The 25960-nt window shown below is 33.2% G+C and overlaps 2 protein-coding genes across 5 annotated transcripts; one reads left to right on the forward strand and one right to left on the reverse strand.

Moving 5' to 3' along the window:
* Positions 1-442: 442 nt before the first annotated feature.
* Positions 443-11205, reverse strand: MMT (methionine S-methyltransferase). 2 transcript variants are annotated; one of them, XM_022032495.2, is made up of 12 exons: positions 10805-11205; positions 9086-9279; positions 8556-8762; positions 8347-8442; positions 7920-8108; positions 7657-7845; positions 7319-7555; positions 6428-6562; positions 4378-4698; positions 3992-4171; positions 2602-3558; positions 443-1141 (listed from the first exon to the last, which is right to left on the reverse strand). In XM_022032495.2, exons 1-12 carry the CDS (start codon positions 11025-11027, stop codon positions 845-847), a joined length of 3225 nt encoding a protein of 1074 aa, XP_021888187.2. In that variant the 5' UTR covers positions 11028-11205; the 3' UTR covers positions 443-844. The 2 variants fall into 2 exon arrangements, with proteins under 2 accessions (XP_021888187.2, XP_088067094.1); XM_088210968.1 differs by lacking the exon at positions 10805-11205 and adding an exon at positions 9425-9770.
* Positions 11206-17672: 6467 nt separating this feature from the next.
* Positions 17673-25356, forward strand: LOC110807402 (2-C-methyl-D-erythritol 4-phosphate cytidylyltransferase, chloroplastic). Of its 3 annotated transcripts, none has more exons than XM_088211423.1 (12): positions 17673-18024; positions 18129-18202; positions 18390-18461; positions 19407-19462; positions 20471-20550; positions 20845-20927; positions 21505-21582; positions 22452-22520; positions 24122-24190; positions 24286-24332; positions 24689-24779; positions 24991-25356. In XM_088211423.1, exons 1-12 carry the CDS (start codon positions 17880-17882, stop codon positions 25000-25002), a joined length of 876 nt encoding a protein of 291 aa, XP_088067549.1. In that variant the 5' UTR covers positions 17673-17879; the 3' UTR covers positions 25003-25356. The 3 variants fall into 3 exon arrangements, with proteins under 3 accessions (XP_088067549.1, XP_088067548.1, XP_088067550.1); XM_088211422.1 differs by having other exon boundaries at positions 17675-18024; positions 24960-25356; XM_088211424.1 differs by lacking the exons at positions 17673-18024; positions 18129-18202; positions 18390-18461 and adding an exon at positions 19033-19208 and having other exon boundaries at positions 24960-25356.
* Positions 25357-25960: the final 604 nt, after the last annotated feature.

Genomic DNA, 25960 nt, shown 5'->3' on the forward strand with positions numbered 1-25960 from the left:
ATAAACCCAAATTCAGAACCATCTTCATTTTCTGTCGTCAAGACCTTCTGAATTTGTAGCGCATCAACTTTTACAATGTCTGAACCTGAATGATGCGAAACGGTATCTTTTAATATAATCCGACAATTCAGTAGTTCTGCGAGATAAGAGAACCTACATCCTCGTAGTTTTCCGAAGAAAGCAACCAGCACTCTACCAGAGCAAAAAATTGTCCTATCGACATTGCATTTTTAGAATCCAGACGGTGGCGCCATCCCCTTGTCAGTAATTTCTGTAATTTTGTTATAACATATAGCCGTTATCATATTTATGCATAATAATTTATTATAAATTAATTAAACTATTTTATTTTACAATAATTATATTTTTTATGTACTTTTTATGCATAATAATTGATTATAAGTTAATTAAACTGAAAGTGCGTTTGGCATCAGCTTGTAACTTTTGCTACAAAGGAAAACATTTTTAATCAGATGATCACAAATTCAGAACTGACAGTAATTGGCAGAAGAGACCAGAACAAAGCTTCTGTTGGAGAGACAAGATGGCAGTCTGCAAATCAATACGTACTGGTATGGCGGCCACAAATTACCATCAGCTAAGTAGGGTGAGACATGTATTATTCTATCAAAGAAGCAGAGAACACAAATTTCATTGTGACAAAACAGTGAGAATGTTGTTTATCGCAGTTCAAGTTGAAAAGCACCGTATGTCTATCGCTGGAAGCAACAGCAAACCTCCATGAATAGTTTGTAAGGAGCAATTCGTATGCTTGCTTATTCGCAACAGCTAAGTCGCGAAAACAATAGTGCGTGCGAAGGCAAAACATGAGAATGTTGCACTTTCAGTTGCTGATGACACTCCTAAATTTAACTATGCGTTCTAGTGCCTGCTCAAAGTCGTTGTCTTCCAGCGCGAATGTGAAGCGACAATAACCCGGAATTCCAGTCCATGAGCCACTGTTGAGACACAATCCAGTTTGGTTGACAAAGACTTCCCTGATATTTGAGTCATCAAGCTTGATTCCGTCTTTAAGTGCATTTCCAAGCTTTACAGTTTTGTTAAGGTAGGCAGTCGGTTTTGCTACCATTGAAACACCAGCACAGGGTTGAATGACGTCCCACCCACAGTTCTCGAGTGTCTGTTGTTCACATTTACCACAAGAAAATAAAGGTCTTAGAGTATGCAATTCATTGATTCCACTCTCCAAACAGATAGAGATACATACAAACACACACTGTAATCGCACAAAACCGATCACTGTCTAATATTTCTCAGATCTATTCCATCTCTGCTATTTATCCACAGAATAGTGGCCATATTATTCCCTCGGCTTATCTGTCTTTTTGCATGCCCACTTCTTCCAAGGTTCGCAGTTCCAAATTGTCTAAGTGTATGTGTTTTAACTAAATGTTTTTGTTAATCTTGATAAATTAGGCATGAGATGAATTATTTGCCATAAAAAAATAAATCTCTAATTAATTAAAATTCTTCATTAAGATTTTATTCAAATTCTTGCCAGTTTAATTCTTCATCTGGTAGCCAAATTTTCTGGACTCTTAATTAGGTCATAAGTTAAGTTAATTATTCTATTGGTTGTCGTTGCAATTACTGGAGTTTGTAAGATGCATGGAGCTAATTTATTTGACAGAACCTAGTGATAATTGGAGTTGTAATATTTTGGAGAAATGTTCTTCAACATTCCATCTATGATGTTATCTCTTCACCTATTTAGCCTCGAGGAAGACAAATAGAGACACAAGAGAATCAAGAAAGAAGAACAATAGTTGAAAAATATTGAGTATTTGTGAGCATATTGTAAATCTAATCTTTTAGAGCTTTTCATCTTCTTCTCAATTACGGAGTTGTGTGACTTTCTATTAAAAGAATAGCTGTAAAGACTTAGCAAAATTAGTTAAATGTACAATTGTTAAGACATCGGTCTATAATTAGTTAATGTACAAGTATAAGGAATAGTTCTACCTTAGACATTAAAAGGTAGGGGCTGCTTAGGAAGTTGGTTCTACCTAAAAATGTTAATATACAAGTTCATTGATTTTACCTTAAGCCATATTCAAGTTGATTATACTTTAGCCATTAAAATATTTTCTAATCTTCATTTTAGTGAATGGTTTCAAATCTTTACTACCTTTAGCCATTAAAGATATATTCTAGTCTTCATTTTAGTGAAGGGTTTCAAATCCTTACTAATGATAGCTAAGGTAATAGATATAATCATTTGAGGACCAAATTGCTATAATAATTGTGTTAGCTTTCTTACTAGCCCCTTTTCTCAAGAAAATAAATTCTCTCAAGATCTAGAGTCCAAACAAGCAATTTCTTCACTCCTTGACTAATCTCTTTTTCTGAAATGTTGGATAAGCTCAGGCAAAATTCTCTCATGGTTGCAGTAAATCCTTTAAGAATAGGTCTACTACAGATACGATTGGTAGTTAAGCAATTTTCTGGACACAATAATATCACAGAACAAATTTAGTCTGAATTAGATCCTACAGTACGCATACAAAATTTAGCCATGCTGTTTACGGAGAAATCTTGATAAAATGAAAGGATTTTAAGCAATAAAAGAAAAGGATATACCTCCTTCAAGCGCTTAGATCTGTCCTCCAAATTTCTTACTTGTTCTGCAATCACATCCAAAAGTTCTCCTGGTCTTTGCTCTCTCAGATTGAGCAACTTTTTTACAGCATATTTACTAGTGCTATGTGGTTTGCTTAATCCAGGAAAGCTATGAAATGCGTCAACCAAAATTTGCTGGTTTAAAGCCAGAAACCCAAATTTTAGTGCTCCGTTAAGCAAATTCAGAGACATCCCTCCAAGTAGAGACACAGAAAGAGGTGGGTTTAGCTTTGATAATGTGCTTTCCAAGTTCCAGCCACCCCAGCCATTGGAGTTGAATTCCAATCCTGAGAATGAAGTATCAATAACAACTCTTGCCCCAAACTTCGTGCAAGTACTTAATATATCTTCCATCTCTTTGTTGCTGTAAAGCAAACCAGTTGGGACAATTGTGGGACCAGAAATGTACACCCATGGCTTCTTCACAGTCTTAAGTACTTTGGTAAGCATCTTGTCTGTTAGCTTGAAGTTATCGCTGCAATCAGTAGGGATACTAAAAACATTTGCTTTTAAGAATTTTGCAGCAGAAACATAAATCCCATTTGAGCCAGATGGGAAACATAATGTTCCACCTTCTTGAATGCAGCAAAGAACGAGCTTATTAAACAAGGCCTGTGGGCCATCTGCATACACAAGTTCTGTGGTGCTATCAGTTGGGAAACCATAATTGCTCTTAATAAATTGTTTGATACTAGGGGCGACATCGATTTCGGACTCAGCCATGTTCTGTCTCGCAAAACTTTCAAAAATAGCAGCTTTCACAGGAGAAGGTATGGGTAGGAAGCTTTGATCCACATCCATGTGAATCAACAAACTGTTCTCAGCATCACTAATTGACAACTCAGCATTGTCCAGTAGAGAAATGGCTGAATTAGAAAACCCAATCATCTCTCCTGACTTGGCCTTTTCACTTTCCCTCTAAATAGCATTCAACAAAAGTTGGTTCAATAAGTGAAGTTCTAATCATGAATAACATAAAAAGGATTACGATAACTTCATAGCCACTCAAAAATGTTATATGCTTAAAGAAACAATTAAATGACAATTTCTGAACTGTAAAATGTAATTAGCAGGCAATGTGACTTCAAAATTAGCCAATATCTGGGATAAACACGAAAAGAAAATGTGGATTCCAAAACCCACTAAAGAAATGTATGGTTTACCATAACAACTTTTTTCTCTATTCTCTACATTGCAAGCCCACAGAAACAACCAGAACAAATATGGCTATTGTTTGCTTGTGCATGATGAGATGCATGTTTCATCCTTTTAGCACAGTATACAAATTAGAATTTTGCAAGTTCAATATAACTCTACAAATGCTATAGAACAAATAAAAGGACTGACAAACCTCGGCAGCTGGATGTCGATCAGCAAGCTGAAATGCTAGCAGTTCATGGAAAATACATCCATAATAATTTTGACTTATTGGAGCAGTATTCCCTTGTAATACTTCCACGGTCTTGGACAAGGCCTTAAAAATTGCCTCCTCTTCTGTAATGACAAAGGCGACTTCTAAATCTGAATAAACCTGTAAAGAGTTCTCTGTTACTAGCAAGATTCAAATAAAACAAATAAACAAGAGTGTGATAAAACAAAAATTTTAAAGGAAAAAAGAAAACCAAAATCAATGTTAAATCCTCTATTTTCCAGCACAGAAAACAATAACTCTTTGATTTACTGCATGGAATGAAAAGCCCATTCTGATAATATTCTGGCTGATATACATGCATCTACCTGATTTTTCACCAGGCCACAAACTATTGCTGCATGTGAGGGTAGAGGATTTCCTGCCAGATATTTTAGGACCCCGTTGGAACCAGGAAGGCTGGATAATTCAAAGTGATCAGATATGTCTAAAAAAAGACGACATCCAACGTCTCTTGTAATATCTAACAGGTGCACAAAAGCTGAGCTCGTTACAGCCTCAAAGTGAGCCATCCCAGTAACCACAACCTGTGGCTTCAGTTTCTTTATGAGCTCTATCATCAAATCAGACTGGTGTGGTGCTTCAATGACAGTTAATTCATCTTCAGATGAATCAACAGTAGCAGTTCTCTACAATTTTAGTAACAAATATTAGTGTTACATATATAGCAGCTGGAGTAAAGTTCTTAAAAAAAACATTCTGCTACTTCAACACTAATAGACATGATGTTACTGTATTGATCTTCTCAAGGCAAAGGCTATTTGTTCTTATGGTAACTCAGACAACAGATATCGACCAAATGCCTCTCAAAAGGAGTTAAGCAATCAACCAGAAGGAAATTAAGCATGTAAAGTAATGATGTCTTTTCAAAATTCAGATAAGAACTCATATAAATGCTATAAGAAATAAAACGAGTCCATATTCAGTAAAGCCCAAAAAAATTAAATAAAAGGGCCATAATCATTTAGATCTTCTGGACAAACTTTGAAGATAAAAAGGCTGAGCATTGCACTGCCACAATAGGGAGACATCATTTGACAAATGATAGACTATCTGACTACAAAATATGCACTAAAATCAAAAACATAAAATATTATCTAAAATTGAGGTTGTATCATAAACAGAGACATTAAGCAATACATCGAACTAGCAAACAGAAAACAACTAGCAATATGACAGATCTATATGGGTAGACGGTTCAGCACATGACACAGACTCGCATGCATATATGACACAGCTAAATTTGTCTACCAACATTCTTAATAATATAGTAATAGTATGATTGTTAACAAAAGGTCAAACCACTTTGCAAAGAAGGTGACTTCTGTAAGCGTTTCTTAAATTTATTGTCACAATGTTGTGTACTTCTTTATCTCCATAAAGATATAAACTAAATAAACTGAACAGGGAGAATAGCTGAGGAATGAAAAACGTCGAACTTGGTCATCCATGACCTTTAACAGACAATAAGGCACAGAAACTAAAAACTTACACTGTGAATACCCAGTTCACCAGAAAAGAAAAGTAGGATGTCATTCCTTACAAGCATCATTGGGTGAAAAGAGGTCAAGAGAATAGAAAAGAAAGCATTAAAACCAAATTTAATTCAAATTAATTCCGTTGATATAAATACAAAGGAAGGAGACAAAGCTTGAAATAGAATAATATTCTAACTACATAACTAAGCTAGGTGGATTTTTTGTTCTTTAGCCAAGTATGAATCTACCATGAAATTGAAAATAACAACAAAATTTATTATGTTGTAAATTAAATATAAAAAATAATGATCCAATCCAACATATCAAGTAACCAAGGTCAAGAAACTAATAGGAGTTTAGCCAAATAAGCTGTAAGTTTCTAATACGGACAATAGACAGAATTTTGTAGTGACCAGTAAGAGATCGTTGGATTTGGCTGTTTCAACTCATCAATCTACAACAAGTCTAGTGCCTTGTAGTTAATAGCAAATATTCATCGAGGAATTAACTGGGAATGTTTGGGTTTCTAGTTTCATATTGTCAGGTCAATTAATAACCCTAACACCACAGCAAAAAGTCTACTCTTGATGATAAGGTTGAAGAACATTAATAGCAGGATTTTGTTTGCCTGCATGTTATGAACAGTTTTTCCAACTAAGGGCCTGTCAGATTCACCCAGTTAAGATAAAATAAATTTTTGTTTGAGGAAACTTTCACCTAAAGTTTCAGCATAAGAACTCTTACCACCACTGTTAACTAACGACCACCTTTGAAAGACAAAAAAGCATAGCAATCTCATGACTGTAATTTACATTCTATTGGAGTCCTCATGGATAATAAACTCTTACCTTTACTAGAATATTTTAGAAATATAACATACCTCAAGTGCTAAGTTTGTTAACCATTTCCTGGGTAGATGTCGTGTCAGGTGCTCATCAACAACAGCAAGACGAGGGGAGAATAACCGCAGAGCACTCTCAATCGCCACAGATCTTGATGGAAAGACAACAATATTCTTGCAGGAATTGGGAAAAAAAAGAAAAGTCAGTTGAGAAAAACAACTATAGTTTGTATATTAAAAAATTACATAATACCTCCAAAGTTCAGTTAGTTCCATGAGAACAAACAACTGAATCAGTTTATAAGAAGACAACAAACTTCAGAATCATTTTGAAGAGAGATATTCCAATCTCAATAGTTATTGAGAAAACTCAAAACGAGTACTTTACTGGCTTGTATCTTGCTTCAAAAGTGAAATTTCAAAGATATTTATAATATTTAAACATAGAATCCTAATCTGACTCTAATTACAAAATTCTTATATAAAACATGCAACTTAAAAGAATTTAAACTATAAATAAAAACCTAATGCTTGGAAAGTTCTAATCTTATCCACGCTATTATAGAAATTTTAGATTAGCTATACATAGAATTCCTGTTCTTATTTAGGAATTCTATGTCTGATTCACTCTGAATCCTACTTCTTAAAACCATTTATCAAAAGCAATCCATATGATATGGAGTTCTCAATGTTTTCAGTGCTGATGTCTTCTATAGAACTCTTCGTTCTAAAGATAAAAAGTCTTTAATGTGAAGCCCGAACAGTTGTTCTAAGGCCAGATTACTCAATGAATACTCCTTAGGGAGGAAGAACCGATGATCTAAGATATAACGAAAAAAATTCCTGAAATAGGAGTTAACAGAAAACCTTGAAAGCAAACATTTTGAACAGCATAACTAGGTCACACATGAAGTAGCAAACTTTTCTTACATTGGAAGAGAGGGGAATACGGTGGTATGTTTTCATAAAGCCAGCAACAAGATTACGAAATCTTTGGCTTCCAGCTGGTGGCTCAAATGAGAAATACGAATTCTCCTTCAAAACACTGGCAAGATAAGCTAGGAATGGGATCTTCTCATCCGCAACAGAATCATCCTCAAAAGATAAATCTAAGGAACTGCTGATCTCTTGAAAGCCACTTTTAAGAAACTCAAAAATTATCTTCACCTGTGAAGTTATGCAAATCATAATCCACCTAATTCACTTCAAATCAAGGACAAAAGAGAGATAGCCTTCTGGAAATTCAAGCCTAAAATTGATGAACAGACCTGAGCTGGTTGACGAAGTTGACAACTGTAAACTGACAAAGCATGAGAGATACGACCACCAGATTTTCCATATGCCCATGCTGTTCGAGCACAAATAGGCTGGTCTCCGGAAAGTCCCATAAAAAATTCAAAACGGTGTGGACTGTTCTTCTCAATTTCAACCAAGGCTGAAATATCTGTATCAGCTGCCTGTGACAACACATTTTAAGAGGAGCTATTTTCCAATGGAGAAACATTTTAAAGAGAATATTTGATTTACTTACTTGAAGAATTTTAGTCTGCCAAAGCTTGGTGACACGAACACCACGACGTTCAAACAGGCGTTCACAAACAGCTTGCCCAGGACGACCTCCCATATTGAAAATCATGATACCAAGAGGTTTGATTACAGATATTCCTTCCTCCACTGCCCTGGCAATGAGACCTAAGCCAAACTGGTCTTCAACAAAACCCTGTGTGAAAATGACATTACAAAATAAAAGTAAAACATGATTAGATACACAAGTGCTGATTATTTAATCATATGGATGACTTGGATAATGTGATCAGAGAAAAGTTTCCTAATATCTGCAGCATCCACATTTTTATCCAAATTAAATACCAATTTGAAACATATTTCAAGATTTTTAGATAGAAGAAAACCAATTTGAAAAAACCATTGGGATTAAGTTACTAAGGATCTTTTCCTACCTGAAGTGCACAATAGTTACTCAAAGAATGTAGAAATTCTTCACTTGCATTTTCCGTGATCATCTTAGACATAGCATCTGGATTTGGATTAAGAATCTGCAGTAGCAGTACAAAGGCAAAAAGTTATATGTCAATTTGATCATCACGGTAATGTTCACCATCTTAAATGCCACTAGATAGATAGGCAATTAGTCTCTTCCTAATCCTACCTGAGGTATGCATCCAACAATTCGTTCAAGCTGAATGCCATTATCCTTAAAATAAGCCAGAAGATCAGACTCATGGAACTCCACTCTGTCCAGTAAAGTTTTCTTCTCTTCATCATAGATGGGTTGACCCCTCTCATCCAGAGCATTTAAGTATAGGTTTATCCAAGAGACCTTTACTGCTCTAGGATTAATATCGAGGCCATACACCTGCAATATATTATTTATGCTTTATTTATGGCATTTCCAAATCAACAGCATCCCTCCATAATAATTAAGGGCAAAGGACCAAAGTAAGTTCAATTGTTTACATCATATATGCATGCATACAAGGACAACTATCAATGAGTTAGCATGTCCTTTGGTTTCATAAGTAGAGAAGGGTGTGCACGAAATACCACATTCATGCACAATTGCTGTTAAATTGCTGCTAATTATGAAAATGGAACATTTAAATTAAATCAGTGGCATCAAGGAATAAAAGAACCATCCTCAGCTTCTGCCATTTGGGATGGTAAATGATTAAAACAAACCTTCAAAGGCAACCACTTCTCAGCAATGGCAATGGATATCCATCCATTTCCACAGCCAAGCTCTGCAACTGTTCTGTCCTTGAATATAGAGTCTGGATGTCTGTTTAATCCTTCATAAAAAGTGAATGACCAATCTTCAGGGATAAAAATACTGGGGATCACCATCATTGTCAGTTTCTTCCTGCCCTGATAACCTGAACATGGAAAAGGAGTTGTTAAAGTAGACGAACAGATGAACCTGCCGTATTCAACTAATATTTTCTAATATAAATTGAAAACCAATAACATGAATGAGGTGAGATACAATGTTAACAACTGGAAATGGTACACAGAACTTACATATCCTTGGTAAATTTAAGTCAAGCTTGAATTGTGTTCATATTTAGACTGCCCTATAAGTAGATAACAACTAGTAACTGAAATGGTCTGTCCACAAGGTTGGCAGCATAATGGAAGTGAACTTTCTTCCTTCCTTGACCCCCTTCAATCCTTATTATGACTTTCTCTCTGATCACATTCTCCGAGTCATCCAAATGATTGGATAAAATATAAAACATTTGTTTGGTTCAACATCATATTGTGTTATACATTAAACCAATCAATCATTTATGATCACGTAGGCTTAAAACTTCTTCTCATATCTATTTGAGTTGCTATTTCCATATTCATTGTTTTCTTGTTTACTGTTCGATCCTCTTTAATCAAAAAGCCCTTGTGTGGAAAAAAAGAAACCGAAGGGCTTTTTATTCAAGATGATTAAACAGTTAACAACAACCATGCCTCCAACATAGTATTTTATCAGATCACAGTTCAGTATTTTATAAAACATGGTATATAAGGTTAAACCAACCAAATATGCACTAACAAATTTTGAACTTCAAGGATAAAATTGATAACTAAAACTTCTCGCATATAATTCAAGAAAAAATATTTTATCCTTTCATCTTGCAAGAAGCTTGGGATGCAGAGCATCGGAGTTGTGAGTTCATAACAAATACGAATAAAATTCACATCAACAGTGGATAATGAGGATTTTAAAAAAATTGTCAAAAAAAAAACGAGTGCCGAGGAATTTTATGAGATCAAAAACTAAACTTTATCTTTATCAGCAAGAAGATGGTCTTGGAAATCGGAATTAAAGTGACAATCCAGAAAGGATAAAAGAACAACGAAGTGACGGGAGTGTTTCCTGCTAGCAGCCTAGTTGAGAAAACGACAAAATGAGTAAATCATTTCAAAAAATAAGAATAAATACTATTCGATAAAGAAGCTTCGGTTTTCGTTTTATTGGGAAATGCACCGCAGGAAAAGGAAAGGCATCAAGACTCCAGGAACCTGTTTGGTTGCTGAGAAAAACCGTAGAGAAACTCAACAAAAAAGTGGAATACGATCATTTCGTAAGTCAACGGCCAATGAAATACTCGAAAGATTTAGGCAAAAGAACTATTACACCAGACAAGCCAGATACCAGTCATATGTAGCTCAGTTGAACTGAATTTACAAATTTCCTGCGTCCTCTCAACTACACAAAAACATTTAAATATAGGACACATATGTACACGCTACCGAAGCAGAAATGAAATCAAAATACAACAATATATACATATGTAACACAAACATAATACACCGTTGAACACCTTATTACATTTGACCTTCACGGAAGAAACCGAATGCGTACAAAAGCGTATACGTACATACAGGATAATAAGGTATACATACCTTCGTATTGATCCAAGTAGATGTCCTGGATCCGGAAATGATAAGTCTGAAGACACTGATCGGAGGAGCCGACTCGATTGTAGAGCTCAGAGAGGAAGATCCGCGCACGAGTTCGGGTATTCGGATCCTCGAGGCGTTCAAGTACGGATCTAAAAGCAGCGTAGGCGGCATCACCGGACTGCCGGCACTCCTTCAGGAAGTCATCAACGGAGTGAAACGCCATTGTCGGAGTGTGTAAAAGCTGTGAAAATTCAAAACAGAAATGGAAATTGTGAGTGATGTTGTGATGAATTACGAGATATGAATTTTTGTAGCTTGGCGGTTCCCTCTGGTTCGTCGTTTAGCTCCTCAAAGAGTGTAGAGGTTTTTATTTGCCTACTCCTCTCCGAGGTTTCTTCGCTCTCGGTATTTATATACATCTCCGGCGTGAGCAGTACAATGTACCTGTGTATATTCGCCACGTAATACCTGTATGTAATAATTATTTTATATAATTTTTATTATCTTTTATAAATATTTATAAAAAATAAAATAAAAAGATTAGGTAGAAGTTTTAAAAGATTATATATTTAATAATATTTATTATTGTAAATTTTAAATATAATATAAATATTTTAATTATTAAATTATTATATTATTTTTATTATTAGTAAAAATTTTGTATTTAATAAAATATGAGATAAATTTTTAATTCAATCATAATCTTAATTTTTTATTATAATTGAATATTTAAACTTTTATAAAATTATTCTAAAATATAGATTTTTTTACCAAAATAATAATAAAAAAAATTAATATAAAATATAATTTAGAGATATAATATTTTTATTTAGAATTCAATATTAAAAAATCAAAAAATAAATATCATATTTTTTTTTTAATTTATTAACATATGTTATTATTATTTGTATTACTTAATAGTTTTTATTATCGGTACGAGATAAAGTACATAGTACTTAACTTCATTATAAGATCGAGCAATAATTGTTTACTTCGTATCGATAATCATTTGAATCGTTATTTTCTTTAATTACTCCGACAACCTTATATTGACACTTATTTATCAACACTTAATATAAGATAATTATATCTATTTATCAACACTTCGAGCACTGATGAGATTAATAAATTTAAACGAATATATTATATTAATAGATAAAAAAATATTTAATAATAATTAAATTTTTTTAATTAAAATAATCATAACGAATTAAAAATGAAATATATTATTTTTTTCATCAGGAAAAAAAAAATTATTACTTTCTAAAATTTTTTAACTTATAATTCCTATCAAATTCCTGTAAAATTATCAAAGTATAAATATTGTCGAAACCCGTGACACTTGCATAATTGCATTGACTCAACTACTTCTTCTCTATTTTTAGCAATTTGGATGAAGTCCCTTTCAAATCTAAACTAATATAAATATATATATGTAACACCCAAAAATATTATTATTATTATTTTATTGTATTATTTTTAATTAATTTTAAATAAATATAATTAAATATTAATAAGATTTAATTTATTTTAATAAAAATAATAATAAAAAAACAATAAAAATGGGTAAAAATTATTTAGAGATTTAATTAAAAATAATTTTAGAAAAAATGAGTGAAAATTTAGGTTCTTGGAGTATTTTTGAAAAAAAATTTGAAAATCGAGGGTCAAAATATAATTTAAAAAAATTGTGCCACATCAGCTGCCCGGTCAGCAGCCCCGGCCAACCAAGACGCGCCGCGTGGCAGAGACGCTGACGTGGGAGGCCAGGCAGAAAGGAGCCACGTGGGTGATCCGCGTGCGCGCGATCAAACGACTGAGATCCATTCTCGCGCGCTAGGACAACCCAGATAAAAAGCACGCACGGACGGCCCAGATTGCACGCGCACGACGGCCCAGATTGCATCGCGATGAACGGTCCAGATTTATTTTCTATTTAATCGCGATCGGACAACCTAGATTAAATTGCGATGGACGGCTCAAATTAAAAGTGAAATGTTATAAATAATCTAATCCTCACCCAAACCCTAACCCTAGCCGCCAGAGCCCCTAGCCGGAGAAAACAGCTCAGCCACTGGGGAGCCAACCGCCGCCAAACGAGGTAAAAATTCTCTCCTTGGCTCAGAATGCGATTCTAAACCCACCTATGGCTAAATCGGAGCCAAAACACAAGCTAATTGGCCGAAAAACGTCATCGAAGCCCAGTGGCGCCGCAGCGGCTTGTCTCAGTTTTTACCTCCGATGAGGCCATTTCCAGTTCCCGTTCAACGTAATTTTTCCACCATTGTGATCACTGTTTCCTCCTTTACAGGTTGACCGAAGTAAAACACCCAACTGCAACGTGAGCCGCAGGAGCCGCCGCACCGGAGAGCCCCGCTGCCAGTAAGTTTCGATTTTCTGTATTTTTTCGACCCACCGAGGGCCTTACGTATATTTTCTCGTAGGAATTGGTGCAAGTTTGGCTGAATTCGGCCGGAAACGGCCAAAAACAGCCAACCCGAGGCGGATCGCCGCCGCGGGCAGCGGAGCTGCCGTGCCAGAATTTCAAAATTGGCCAAGTAGGCCGTAGGTCTGATTTTTGAGTTATTTGGGACGTGTGTAGATACCGTAAGAGTGTTTTGGTTCTCGAAAAAAATTTAAGAAATTTAGGGACTGCCCGTAGGTGCAGTGAAAATTCAGTTTCCGATTTCGAATCAGGTAAGGACCCCTCACCATATTTCCTATCGTAGAATTAAAGTTCGAATAAATAGAAATATTGTATTTTTGCAATTAATAGATATGTATAATTAATTAAGGTTGCTAATGGACCCCGAATCGGACATATTTCTCTGTTAGTTTCTGTTTGATTTATTTTACAGTTTTAAATATATTATTGTATCTAGTTTATTCATTCTATAGTTTTGAATGCATGAATCACTGTTTACTTCAATACTGCTTGATTTTGTGAATTTAGGATATGTTTTCCTTGTTGGATGCACGTTACTTGTTTATGTATTCATGTTTGAATGAGTAACAGAGACTAAGGACAAATGAGAATGGAATTGAATTGATAATTGGATAAGATGACAGTCTCATTAGATATCCTGGGAAATGGTGGATGGACTGGGTCCATAGAAAACCCTACCGGAAACGTTGTCTCATACCGAATAGGGTATGGAGATTTTAAATATTTTGGCGCTCATACCATATGGGGTATGGGGACGACCCGCTTCACCCTCATACCGGATGGGGTATAGAGGTTTATTATTTGGCGTCCATACCGGATAGAGTATAAGGACAGCCCTGAAAATTAAGTTTGTTAAGAGAATAGTTCACGTGTAGCGGGGACCCCTATAGATCCTCATGGATATTACTAAGCTGATAAAAGCGGGTAATTGCTATTTGATGATTGAAATATAAAAGTATGACATGTGCTATGTTACAGAGTATGTATGAATTCATGATATCTATGATGTTATTATTTCTACGGGTCGTTTTTATAAATCTCACCGAGGTAAGTGGACGGTAAATGGTTTGATTATTGATAAATAAAATTGTTTAAAAATTGTGCTTCATTTGTTGTTTTTATTTTTCTACCAACCTTTACTTCTGTGACAGTGATATAGTGTGACGTCCTTACTGGGTTAGTATACCTCATTCCTTACTTAACCATTTCAAATAAGAAGCACTTGGTTCCCGAGCTCATTCCGCAAGAAGACGGCGAGTAGATGCCTAGATATCTTATAGTTTTCTTTATAGTCTTTCATTTCTAGTATTTCTTTTAGTTGACTTATTCTTTGGTATTATTAGTACGTTTTAATTATTGTGTAAATAATATTAACCAGAATTTTTTATTTCGCTTCCGCACTCAAATTTTTTATATATATTTTCTTTTAAATTTCCAGAGCTGTTACAATATATATATTATAATCATATTCTATACAAAAATAATATTATAACAAAGTAAATTTCAATCCATAACATTGTATGCTTCCATAAATAAGACAAACACCCAAAAAAATTGGAAAAGATGCTTGCAATTTTTTTTTTAATATTTACAAGTAAAAATAAGAAAAAAAAAAACTAACAATAAATAAGAAAAATGAAAAATAAAAATTAAGAAAACTAATAATCTCAATATATATATATATATTGAATGTGTTCCACAATCACTTGATTTTATATACTTTAATTTAATTTAATTTAGTAACAAAATAATTCAAATGTTATATGTTTAAACAATTAATACAATTACAACACATGTTTCTTATTATTATTAATTTGATTAAACAATTTTTATTCTAATATAATTTTTAATTACACAATTAGTACAATTGGGACCACATATAATAATAGCATACATGTTTTTTTTTTTAAATTATTTTAATAATAAAAGACATACATACAATAACAAATAAATATATTTTTTGGGTCTTAATTATTTTAAATTTTTTAAAGTAAGCACAAATTATTTCTAATTTGAATATACAACTTGTCTTTGGGAAAGTCAATGTAGGTTTATATTTACATGAGCATATTATAAAATTAATGGCCAATCAATATTTTGGGATCTCATATAGTCCAAAGTTGGAAATGATTTGGGAGTAGCCCAAGTTCTCATGACCACATAAAGTGAATTCCCTACTAACATAATTGTATTATAATAAGTAAATTAGTATAAAGTTTTAATTAAATAAGAGAATATAATAAAATTGGACGGTGTTGGTCCATCCAATTTGATACATACGTACTTTTTTTTTTTAAAAAAAAGTTGATGATAAAGAATTATGCGTCATTGAGTGTTTATCACAATAATGTATAGCTTTAAATTGTTTAAAGGTATGAAAATTTGATTGATATATTCTTTGTAAGGATTTAGACTTTTAATAGTTTAATAGAGTTTTATCGGATTAGTATTTAATAACGATGGAAATTGTTGTTTGATGATTTAAAGTTACGTGTATAAAGTATGTGGGAGAGATGCTTTACTTACTTTATCTCTTTAGGCATTCGACCTATAATAGTGTTTTATGTATATTTATGTATGTGTATTTTTATCAAAATAACCTATTAATGTAGTAAGATAAGAAGCTCGTAATTGAAGATAATTATGTTGAGTACTTTTAAGATACGAAGCATATCTTTAAGTACTAACTAATATGTGATAGATGGAGTCTGTATAAATTAGGAGAGTTTTTGTAACGATTCCGAAAATTCTGAAGAAAATAAATTATAAATTTAGTGCGAAAGCGAAATAAATAATTAAGGTTTACATTCTTTACACAATAATTTAAAATACCAAGTAGGACTACAGAAATAATTCTTTTGAAAGAAATACGAGAAATTAAAAAAATAACCAAAAAATAAATAAAATTGGCATTCTACTCGCAACCCTCTTGTGAATCGGGTTCTGTATCATGATTCTCTTGATTTGAAATGGTTAATAAAGTAATGAACTATACTAGCCCAGCATATCTTTAAGCACTAACTAGTATGTGATAGATGGAGTCTGCATTGATTAGGAGAGTTTTTACTGTTAATGCAACGTCTAGCCTTCTAAGTAATAATACTAGAGTGGACTCAAAATATTACCGTATAGTTTATCATCTACCTTAAAACATTTAGTTTATGTATAGGATAACATAGTATATTTGTTAAGAATATCAACAATAAAATAATGCTGACTAAGAAACAATAACTGAGAATTATTTCGCACTTTTAAACTAAGAAAAAAATGAAAATCTTCAAAATACTTAATAAAATAATTAGAGGATGACGTAGATATAAAATTGTTTATACAAGCAAGCTAATATACTGTGAATGACAAAGTCATAAAATATTACCATAAAGTAAATTAGTCCGAACTTACTTTGATAAAAAAAAAAAATAACAAGGGATTGATTTTAGAAGTGCAAAAGCCACATTATTGTAGAAAAGACTATAACTTTCGATACTGAGAACGATGAGGTTGTTTAAAGCCATAAATAGATTTACTGAGTTTTTACACACGAGAAAGAAAACATCTACAGAGAATGAGGTTTTTGCATATAAAACTCATCATTTAGAAATCTGTAAAAAAAACATATTGAGTTATCGCAATACTTATTTGTAAGTTAAAACAATGTATAAGAGAAGCTAAATTGTGATTGGCTTCACAATTTGTGAAGCTAAAGACTTCAAAATAACCACGTACAATTTGTCGGTGAAAGCCTTTGGCCACCAAAAATTGTTTCGTAGTGTTTTTTATGAGTTTAAAGATCAATGTTTACCGTGTAGTGTTCTTTCTAAAAAAAGAAGTTTGTAAGTATCGTTCATCATTTGAAGTATTAAACTTAATCGAGTGTACTTCTCTCAACTTCAAGTGCCTAAAACATTTGGCTCACACAAGTTGGCTCGATGCTACCATGAAAAGTGGAATGAATTTGCTTTAATTTATATATATATATATATATATGTATATTGTTCTCGAATCAAGTAATCATTGGTTATTCCATCAAGCGAGAAGAAAGAAAAATGAGGAACATGTTTGGTTTTTATCTCGAGGATTTGAAGGAGTTGGAGTATGGATGGGAAAAAAACTTATAACCTAATGGACTCGAGCAACTCGATCTATTTTATATTTTCAAAAATCGAATTTGATTAAAACGGACTAGTTATTTAATTATTATTATTTTGTTAAATAGACATATATATAATATATAATTTTAAAAGTTTTTGTGAGTGAATATATTTATGAAATTAAAAATAAAAAAATGAATTTAATTAAATATTAAATATATTAAATTATGATTAATTTTATTTATTAAATAATTATAATTTATGAATGGAATAAAAATATAAGACAATGGAAATATATATATATATATATAACCATTTTTTTTTCAAATTATCTGGTGAAGATAAATTTTTCTTGCAGATTTGGCAGTTAGGTGCATAAATGGACAACATTGAAATAACAGGAATCTAACCAGGAGAATATGATTTTGATCTTAAACTGAGTCTGTTTGTTCTTGTTTTTGTTTTTGTTTTCCTTTTCTTTTTCCCCCCCCAACTCTCTTCCTTTCATCTCTTGATTCGACAGAGAGGGAAAACAGAAATGGCGATGCTTCTGCAACCCGCCCAACTCTTTACTTCATCCCTTTCAAGTTCTTCTGCAAATTCTAACTTACCCTTTTTGAGTAATCGCCAAATTCCCCCTCAATTTTTGTCGTTACTCTCTCACTCCAACTTAACAGTACCCGGCAAGTTTGAGCATTTACTTCTTTTCATGTTTGTTTTGGCTTTTGCCCGTCGATTATCTGGGATTGTTTTTTAAAAAGAAAATGATTTTTGGGTGTTGTTTCAGATCATAAAGTTTATTGGAGGAGAAAGCACAAAAGTCCTGTATATAAGATTCATTGCTCTACTAAAGTTGATAATGTATGTCAGATTGAACTTCACTCTACTTTATGTGGGTTTGCTTTTGTTCACTCCTTTCAGCAGCTTATTCTGTTAATGAAAAGAACTGGATTTGCTTTTTTTTTTTTGTCTTTTCTTTTCTGGGTTTGAATTATTTTAATTACTTTTTCTCTCTCTCTCTCTTGATTTCATGTTATTCGTTTTACAGAGCTCAGTAATTGTGAAAGAGAAAAGCGTTTCAGTCATTCTTCTGGCTGGAGGAACGGGCAAGAGAATGGGTGTAAGTCTTCTTTTTTTACCCTTTGAGGTTTGAAATTATGGCGCATTCTTGATGGAATATAGTATAAACCAATAAATTGCATACTTTCTGTGGATTGGATTGGAGTTATTGAGCTAAACTTAATTTTTTTAGACAGAGAAACTTAAAAATTTTTCATTTGGAAAAATATTTGTGAGGGTTGTGATTGAAAATGGATTGGACTAGATTTTATCAGTTTTAGCTTTTTGGATGATTGGTCGCGGAATTTATGCGTTCGCATTCTGGGTTTATGGGAATTAGCCATAGTAGCTTTTCTTTTTTGTGAATGTAAGCCATAGTAGCTTTTAAATATGCTTCCAAAATACTATGTGAAATTCATTGCAATAATTCCAGTCCTCAAGGGTGATCTTGTTCACACACGTCATTTCTCTGCTGGAGAATAAAGTTTTCGTATTTGAACCTTTTTCCTTATTTTTATTGGTTGAAAGTGGAGAGTGGTTGAGGGTCTTTCATTTTGTTATCTTCTTTTTATTTTTTTTTGCTTTATTTGTTCTGCTCCTGCAAAATTCCAAGGGATAATAGCTGGATGTCCTTAAAGCATGAGGTTGTTATTAATCTCAGCAGATTAAACATTCTTAGACTTCTTAGAGAATGTAGGAGATAGGTTTAAGTCTTCTCTGGACTTTAATAAGCCATCCTACAGTAGATATTGTATGCACTTAAAGATATTTGACAACAAATTGACTCACTGTTGGTTTCAAGTGATAGGTACTTGCAACTAAATTTTCTTTTTCCTAAATGTTTGGTGGTCTTGTATGTTTGTGTTTGTATTTTGATGTTATAAGCAAATATAGATGCATGCACATACATTCCCTTTTCTTTTATGTGCATAAGTTTCCATTTCTTTTTTCCTATGGTTTCCCATTTTCATATTCCATATGATGGTTTTGTTATTTTGTGCAATAGGCGAGCATGCCAAAGCAGTACCTACCACTTCTAGGCCAACCAATTGCCTTGTATAGGTAAACAAGCTGCAAGTCATATGAAATACCCAGTTTCATCACATAATGTATTTTCATAAACTGGCCAAATTATGTTTACAACCATATAAGGGCTTTTGTATTTCTATCAATAGTATGCACTCTCATGAAAATCGTCTAGAAACAACTGCATAGTTCACGAAGTTTAGTTTGTTAATTGACTATAGTATAATTAGTTATTACTTTCTCAAAACCTGCTATTCACTCGTGATTCTGCCTTGATTGGGCATGTTCAATGTACAATTACTGTACCAGCTTTCATGTGGTCATGACCAATCTACTATATGCTTGGTGCTTGGTTGATATCATATGTAGTTATGCACCCATGCTTCCTTGGTTTTGCACCCTTATCGATTGATGGATTTGTGGTTGATTCTTCCCATTGCAAAACCAACCCATGTGTGATCTATGTTTCAGTGCCTCTGATACAGGCAGTAGTTCCACGTCACTCCACTTCATGGCAAAGAGACCCACCTTTATAGAACATGTCCAATGTAAGATGATAAGACTATTAAACATGCTATCAGACTGTGGGAACCAACTTATTACTTACTTGATGCTGAAGAATTCATGTGTTTAAGAAGATTCCTTGCATGAGCACCAGCATATGCATTTGTTGGGCATCAAGAGGCCTGCTTGGCAGGCCACATGCAATCTGTTACTAACCTGGTAGCTGCTCAGTCCTTGTGGTTAGAAACACTATGCAAAATTCTTTGTGAAATAAGATAAGAGATTGTCTGGTTAGGAAGACCAAATATAAAATAATTATTTGTTACTGTAATATGCCAAAGGTGATTCACAAATTGAGTTGTCTTATATATTAATTTTCTTGGTTCCAAGATATTCTAGGTAAGAGTTAACTGTAGGTTTCTCAATTCAAGCAGTGTTTGGATCTGTCTACAGTTGAATTTGGCTGTTTCAGTTCATTCTGCTCGTCTCCTTTTACTTTTTTTTTTTGCATAAATAGTTATATGTGTTCCTTTTTGGCAGTCTTTACACCTTCTCACGCATGGTTGAAGTGAAGGAAATTGTTGTTGTTTGTGATCCATCCTACAAAGATGTGTTTGAAGGTTTGATATCTCTAACTTCTCTCTGTTCTCTCTTCCTTTCTCTTCTCCAGCTTCTTCTTCCCGTGTATGCAAGCTCATATGTGTTTATTTGTGCATTGATGGTTCATGAATGCATGTGCATACTTGTGCTTGGAGTTGGGTGTTGCGTGTCTGTTCGTACACGCATGTTCGAGTGCACGTGCTCTGTATAGTTGGTTTCCATTTCATACTTGAATTTATGTGTTGGCTGCTTTTGAGCTTCTTGTTTCTAGTTCTACAGAAAATATTTAAACTTATTGATTAGCTTTTTCCCAGACACCAAGGAGAAGATCAATGTGGATCTCAAATTCGCTCTGCCTGGGAAGGAGAGACAAGATTCTGTGTACAGTGGACTTCAGGTGCATGCTGAGTGTTCTAAATTAAGCAAGCCTTGATTTGTTCTTTTTTTGCATCACTGATCAGATTTCTTGTGGCACATTTTTTAGTGGGGAATTTATCAGGTTGTACTATCCAAGTCATGTTAGTCATTCTCATTCACGATGTTCTCCATCTGTTCTGTAGCTGTTATATTTCAAGAGAAACAGTTAGCTTAAATCAATGGGCAGGAAGGAGCACAGAAAATTTTTATTAATTTACCAGGATTTTGCAATGCCATCAGTATAGACACTTGGCAAAGAAGCACAGGAAGATTTGTTTGGATATACACTTAGGAAGAGGCATTGAGCCTATCTCCATGTGTTTTTTATGTATTCATGAAATTGGTTTCTTAATCTAATTTATCAGAATAATTTTCTTTCTTTTCTAGTTGTATTTTGCATTTTCAGAGTAATTTTTTTTTATCAAAGTATGGTACTTTTGAGTTATACATTGTGGAATGCCATGCCACAAATATTTGGTGTGAAATACTGTCAGTTGTGTTCTACTGCTGATAATAGCATTCTTCTGTTAGAATTATATTTTTCCTTTCTTCTACAGGAAGTCGATTCGAACTCTGAGCTTGTTTGCATTCATGATTCTGCAAGGCCTTTGGTGTTATCTGGAGATGTAGAAAAGGTTCGGACAGTAAATCCCTTTGTATACACACATCTTGTGCATGGTTGAGGTTGCTTTATGAATTGAACAAAGCAAGCCTCGTGGATACTGGAAATGTTTATTTTGAATTGAATTATGAATTAAGGATTAGAATAAGAGAACTCTTGGGGTTTCCACCAGTGTTTACCAGTTATTTGTTTATGGTGCATACTAATTTTTGGATATGTTTGTGCCGATGATCTTCAGTGGGCCATTCATTTAAAAGCACTATTTAAATATTATCAAATTCAATGGCATTTTAATCAATTTGTCCCTTCTCTCTTGATTTTTGACACTTTTGCTCGTCCTATACGGTACTACATGGTAGTTTGATTGTATTTTGTGGATATTGTTGCAGCTATCTCTTGTACTCATATGCACATTCAAATTATTTTTTTACACGTGTTTTTATCTTCTTCTTCAGAAAAAAGAAAAAAAAACTCATGTTTCTATGTATTGTCTGCTTTCGTATGGCGCTTGTTCACATACTGTAACCTTTCAGATGAACAAAACAGAACATTTCTCAAAAGATCTCTATATTGTCAATCAACACTTCAGCTTTTGTGACAAAGTCATGTAGTTGGCATATTCTAATAAACTCTGCAAATCAGTTTTTTTTTGAGTGCTTGCTAAATTTACATAAAAATTCATACGAACAGGTCTCTGAACCTATCATCAACTGATTTATTAGGTTGCAGATGCTAATCGTGTTCTATGTGATAAGCTTTATCCTCAAGTCTTTTCCTCTTCTTGTCTTTTCTATTTCTCTAAGTAGTTTTCACTACTTCAGCCCATTTATATTTGATTTGGAAGCAAGAAGGTAACATGGTGTATCAACTACTTGCTGTTAGGTCCTAAAAGATGGCTGGCTTATTGGGGCAGCTGTGCTTGGTGTCCCAGTCAAAGCTACAATCAAAGAGGTATTTGCTGATTTATGGCTAGTACTTGTGGGCTTTTTTTGAGTAATAAAAGTACCAACATAGCTAATGTCTGTCTCTGCAAAACTTAATCTCCATATTATTATTGGTAATTGTAGCCTGTAGGTCTTTATGCTATTTGGACTTTACCTCGTTCTTCTGTCTATTCTTTTTCTCTTTAAGATTGAAAGCACTATAAGTAGTATTTTCAGCAGCACTTTCAAGGTAGCTAACTGTAATCTGTCAACATGACCCTGGCAATGGAAGTCTACTTCTATATGGGCATGCAGTAATGATCAGATGCTGTGACATTCTTACTTAGAGAACCTGTACTCTTGGAGCATCTTTCTGCTTAAAGGATAAGCAATGAGCTTGAATCTTGGACACTAACTTGCAGTGACAACATTCCATTGATGAACTTTTGCATCTTTGCCTTGTCATGGTTATGGTCCGTATCATAGGTGATGTAAAATGGTTTTTTAAATTGCCTAAATAGACTAGCAATTATAATTCTATTAAATATAAAATTATTCTACTATTTAGGATTGTACTATTATAGTTTTAGTAATTTTGGAGTCTCATTGTTTTCGGTATTTAATTTTCCAATTTGTACTATTATTATTATTTCCTAATCTGATTAGTATTAGTAGTCTAATTCTATTAAGCAAAAGAAAACTTATGAAATATTATAAATATCTTTATAAATTCCCTTTTGAGGCGGATCTCGGTTTTTCAATAAAACACTGTTAGAGTTTCTCAATTTTTTAGTCGTGTGAAACTTCTTATATCTGATGTCTAAAAAATCTTGGCTATGATGTGTATGTTCTTACCCTAGAATCAATAAGAAGCAAAATAGCTCTAACTTGTCCTGCAATAATAGAAACTTGTTGTGGAATCAATTGGTATAAGCTTATTAAGAGAGAACTCAAATATCTCCTAGGGCTTGAAATTGAAAGGACTCAGAAAACTATTCTGAAATTATTTTTCTGCTTAACTTCTATATTCCTTGCATAGTTGGAGTTGGTTTTATACATAGACTAGAAAGTAACTGTTATCTGAAGATCGGAAACTGGCTATCCATTAAGAAAACCAAGCAAGAGAAATTCAAACATTACAAACTACCTATCTGAACTTCCTACCTTATCTGTCACTAACAGAATATATAGCCATGCCATATAGTAATATAATAAAAGAGAACATGACATGACTAATCGAACATTTAGCAGTTAACAGCCCATCCCTTAATTCTTCTTCCTCTGGTAGACTTTGTCAAATGGCTCAATATATGGGGCTTAAAACAGTCATTTGCAGCTTAACAATCTGGTTGTAACTCCGCCACTTCACCTGTTAAATGTGCATTTATCACATTTTATTGGAACTATTTATTTTTTAGAATAATATACAGAAGAATTATTCCTTATTTATAGATGTAATGGCATGTCGTAGCTTCAATCAGAACTTAATTGAATTTAAAATGAAGAATTTCAAGCCCTTCTGCTCACTTATTACATCAACATTTCCATCACCTAATGAAGTTTGGATTGTGTAATATATTTCTCAGTTAACCTTATTTTTTGTGAAACCCCTTCCCTAATTCATTGCAGGCAAACAGTGAATCTTTTGTAGTGAAAACTCTGGACCGGAAGACTCTTTGGGAAATGCAGACTCCACAGGTTAGTAATTGAAAGAGATTAACGTTACGCTGTTCATTTATTGATTCTGCTAAGAACTTCTGTTCGGGTAACATCCAGCTGATTTTTTTTTACAGGTGATTAAGCCTGAGTTGCTTAAAAAAGGTTTTGAGCTTGTGAATAGGTACTTCATGTATACATATTTCTGTTCAAACTGCTGATGGCACTCATTATAATGGTTACGAATGCTGTCGATGCTAATTTGAACTTATCTACCTCAGCATGAGTATATATGTTCTTGAGTGGAAGTCCATTGTACCTGCATATTGTTTATTATGTGGGAGTTATCCTCTCCCTTCCTTTAATCCTCCTGGATTGTACATTACAAGTTCCTTGGCAATTAATTTATTTAGTATCAAAGATCTTCAAGATTCGTATCTCACATTAAGCTATAATCGACTCACAATATGTCAATGTGATATAAGTCCTGTGTCAAATGTTATCTTGTGCCAACTTTTGAGGAGTTATTGTTGTCTATAGGGAAGGTCTTGAAGTTACTGATGATGTTTCCATAGTGGAGCACCTTAAACATCCTGTGTATATCACTGAAGGATCTTACACCAACATCAAGGTATTGGCGCTCGTTACTTTTAAAGCTACTACTTATGTTGATGAAATTGCAAACCGAATCGCTATGCTCTTTTAGTTTTTTTTCGTTGTACACTTGTTCTTGTTTTCTATGTGGAAAAACAAGTAATTGTTATCGAGTTAGAACTTTGGAACAAATGAGAAATTCTCGGTGCACTCGCAGGTAACCACTCCTGATGATTTACTGCTTGCAGAGAGGATATTGAATTTGAGTTCAGGAGATTCTTCTTCAAGGTAAATGAATTCTTCCCTGAAAAAAGAAAAGAAAGCACTCGTAGATTTCGATTGTGAAATCAGATCATGTTCCGGAGATGACAAAGTCAACGATCATCGGCAATCCCACAAGAGAACCTCGGTGCTAATAAAATCAATTCATACTTGTTCCTTTTCATGCTTTTCAATTGTTTCTTGAAATTTTATATTGTTATACTGTACAATACTAAAGGAGAATTTGTCTTGTCATATTTTTATTTCAGTCTATATATTTATGTGACATGTGGCCTTGATCATTTACAAATACATGTTTTTAGTAATGTATAAAACATTTTTATTTTGGTTCAGTTCTTCATGCCTTTTGTTTGCAGTTTGTTTGTTTTGAAGGGTGTCTGGGATTTTTGAGCTATTGATTATTAAGGAAGAATGGAATGTTATGTATTTTATTGAACAACATGAACTTAGATATATATATATATGTATATATAATTTTTTTATAAGAAAAGAAAATTTAACAATATTTATTATTATATTCTTTTATCTTAGTTTTACCCTAATTACACATGATATACAGTTTCTAACACTCTCCTTAAAAGGTGGTGAAAGATGGTGAATGTTATGGCATGGCAAAGTGTTCTTTAAATTACATATAGTTTTCTTTAAATTATATATATATTTTTGTTTATATATTTCTATACATAAAATATAGTGATTAAAAATAAAATTCAATTGTAATTATACTCTTTTTTTAAATAAAAAAAATCTGTATAATTTATTTTTTCCTTTTTGTTTTCTTGACTCGAATCCGCTTGCGCGCAAATTTTATTGTCGTAAAGGCACGAACAATATGAACAATTTTTTCATTTTTTTGATTCATAATTTTTTTTTTTCTAATTTTCTTCATTTTTAATTCGCAATCCGATTTTATTTTAAATAGAATTTTTTTTTTAA

The sequence above is a fragment of the Carica papaya genome, chromosome 9 (genome assembly GCF_054855325.1).
Source record: "Carica papaya isolate Zhongbai chromosome 9, ASM5485532v1, whole genome shotgun sequence".
Classification (NCBI taxonomy): Eukaryota; Viridiplantae; Streptophyta; class Magnoliopsida; order Brassicales; family Caricaceae; genus Carica; species Carica papaya.

Excerpts from the sequence above, each read along its gene's own strand:
- MMT (XM_022032495.2), bottom strand. The coding sequence starts at position 11,027 with ATGGCGTTTCACTCCGTTGATGACTTCCTGAAGGAGTGCCGGCAGTCC. Across the intron at positions 8,763-9,085 it reads AGAAGTGGTTGCCTTTGAAG|GTGTATGGCCTCGATATTAA; the intron begins GTTTGTTTTAAT and ends AATATATTGCAG. Across the intron at positions 1,142-2,601 it reads GATCTAAGCGCTTGAAGGAG|ACACTCGAGAACTGTGGGTG; the intron begins GTATATCCTTTT and ends TGTGAACAACAG.
- LOC110807402 (XM_088211422.1), top strand. The coding sequence starts at position 17,880 with ATGGCGATGCTTCTGCAACCCGCCCAACTCTTTACTTCATCCCTTTCA. Across the intron at positions 22,521-24,121 it reads TCAAAGCTACAATCAAAGAG|GCAAACAGTGAATCTTTTGT; the intron begins GTATTTGCTGAT and ends AATTCATTGCAG. Across the intron at positions 24,191-24,285 it reads GGGAAATGCAGACTCCACAG|GTGATTAAGCCTGAGTTGCT; the intron begins GTTAGTAATTGA and ends TTTTTTTTACAG.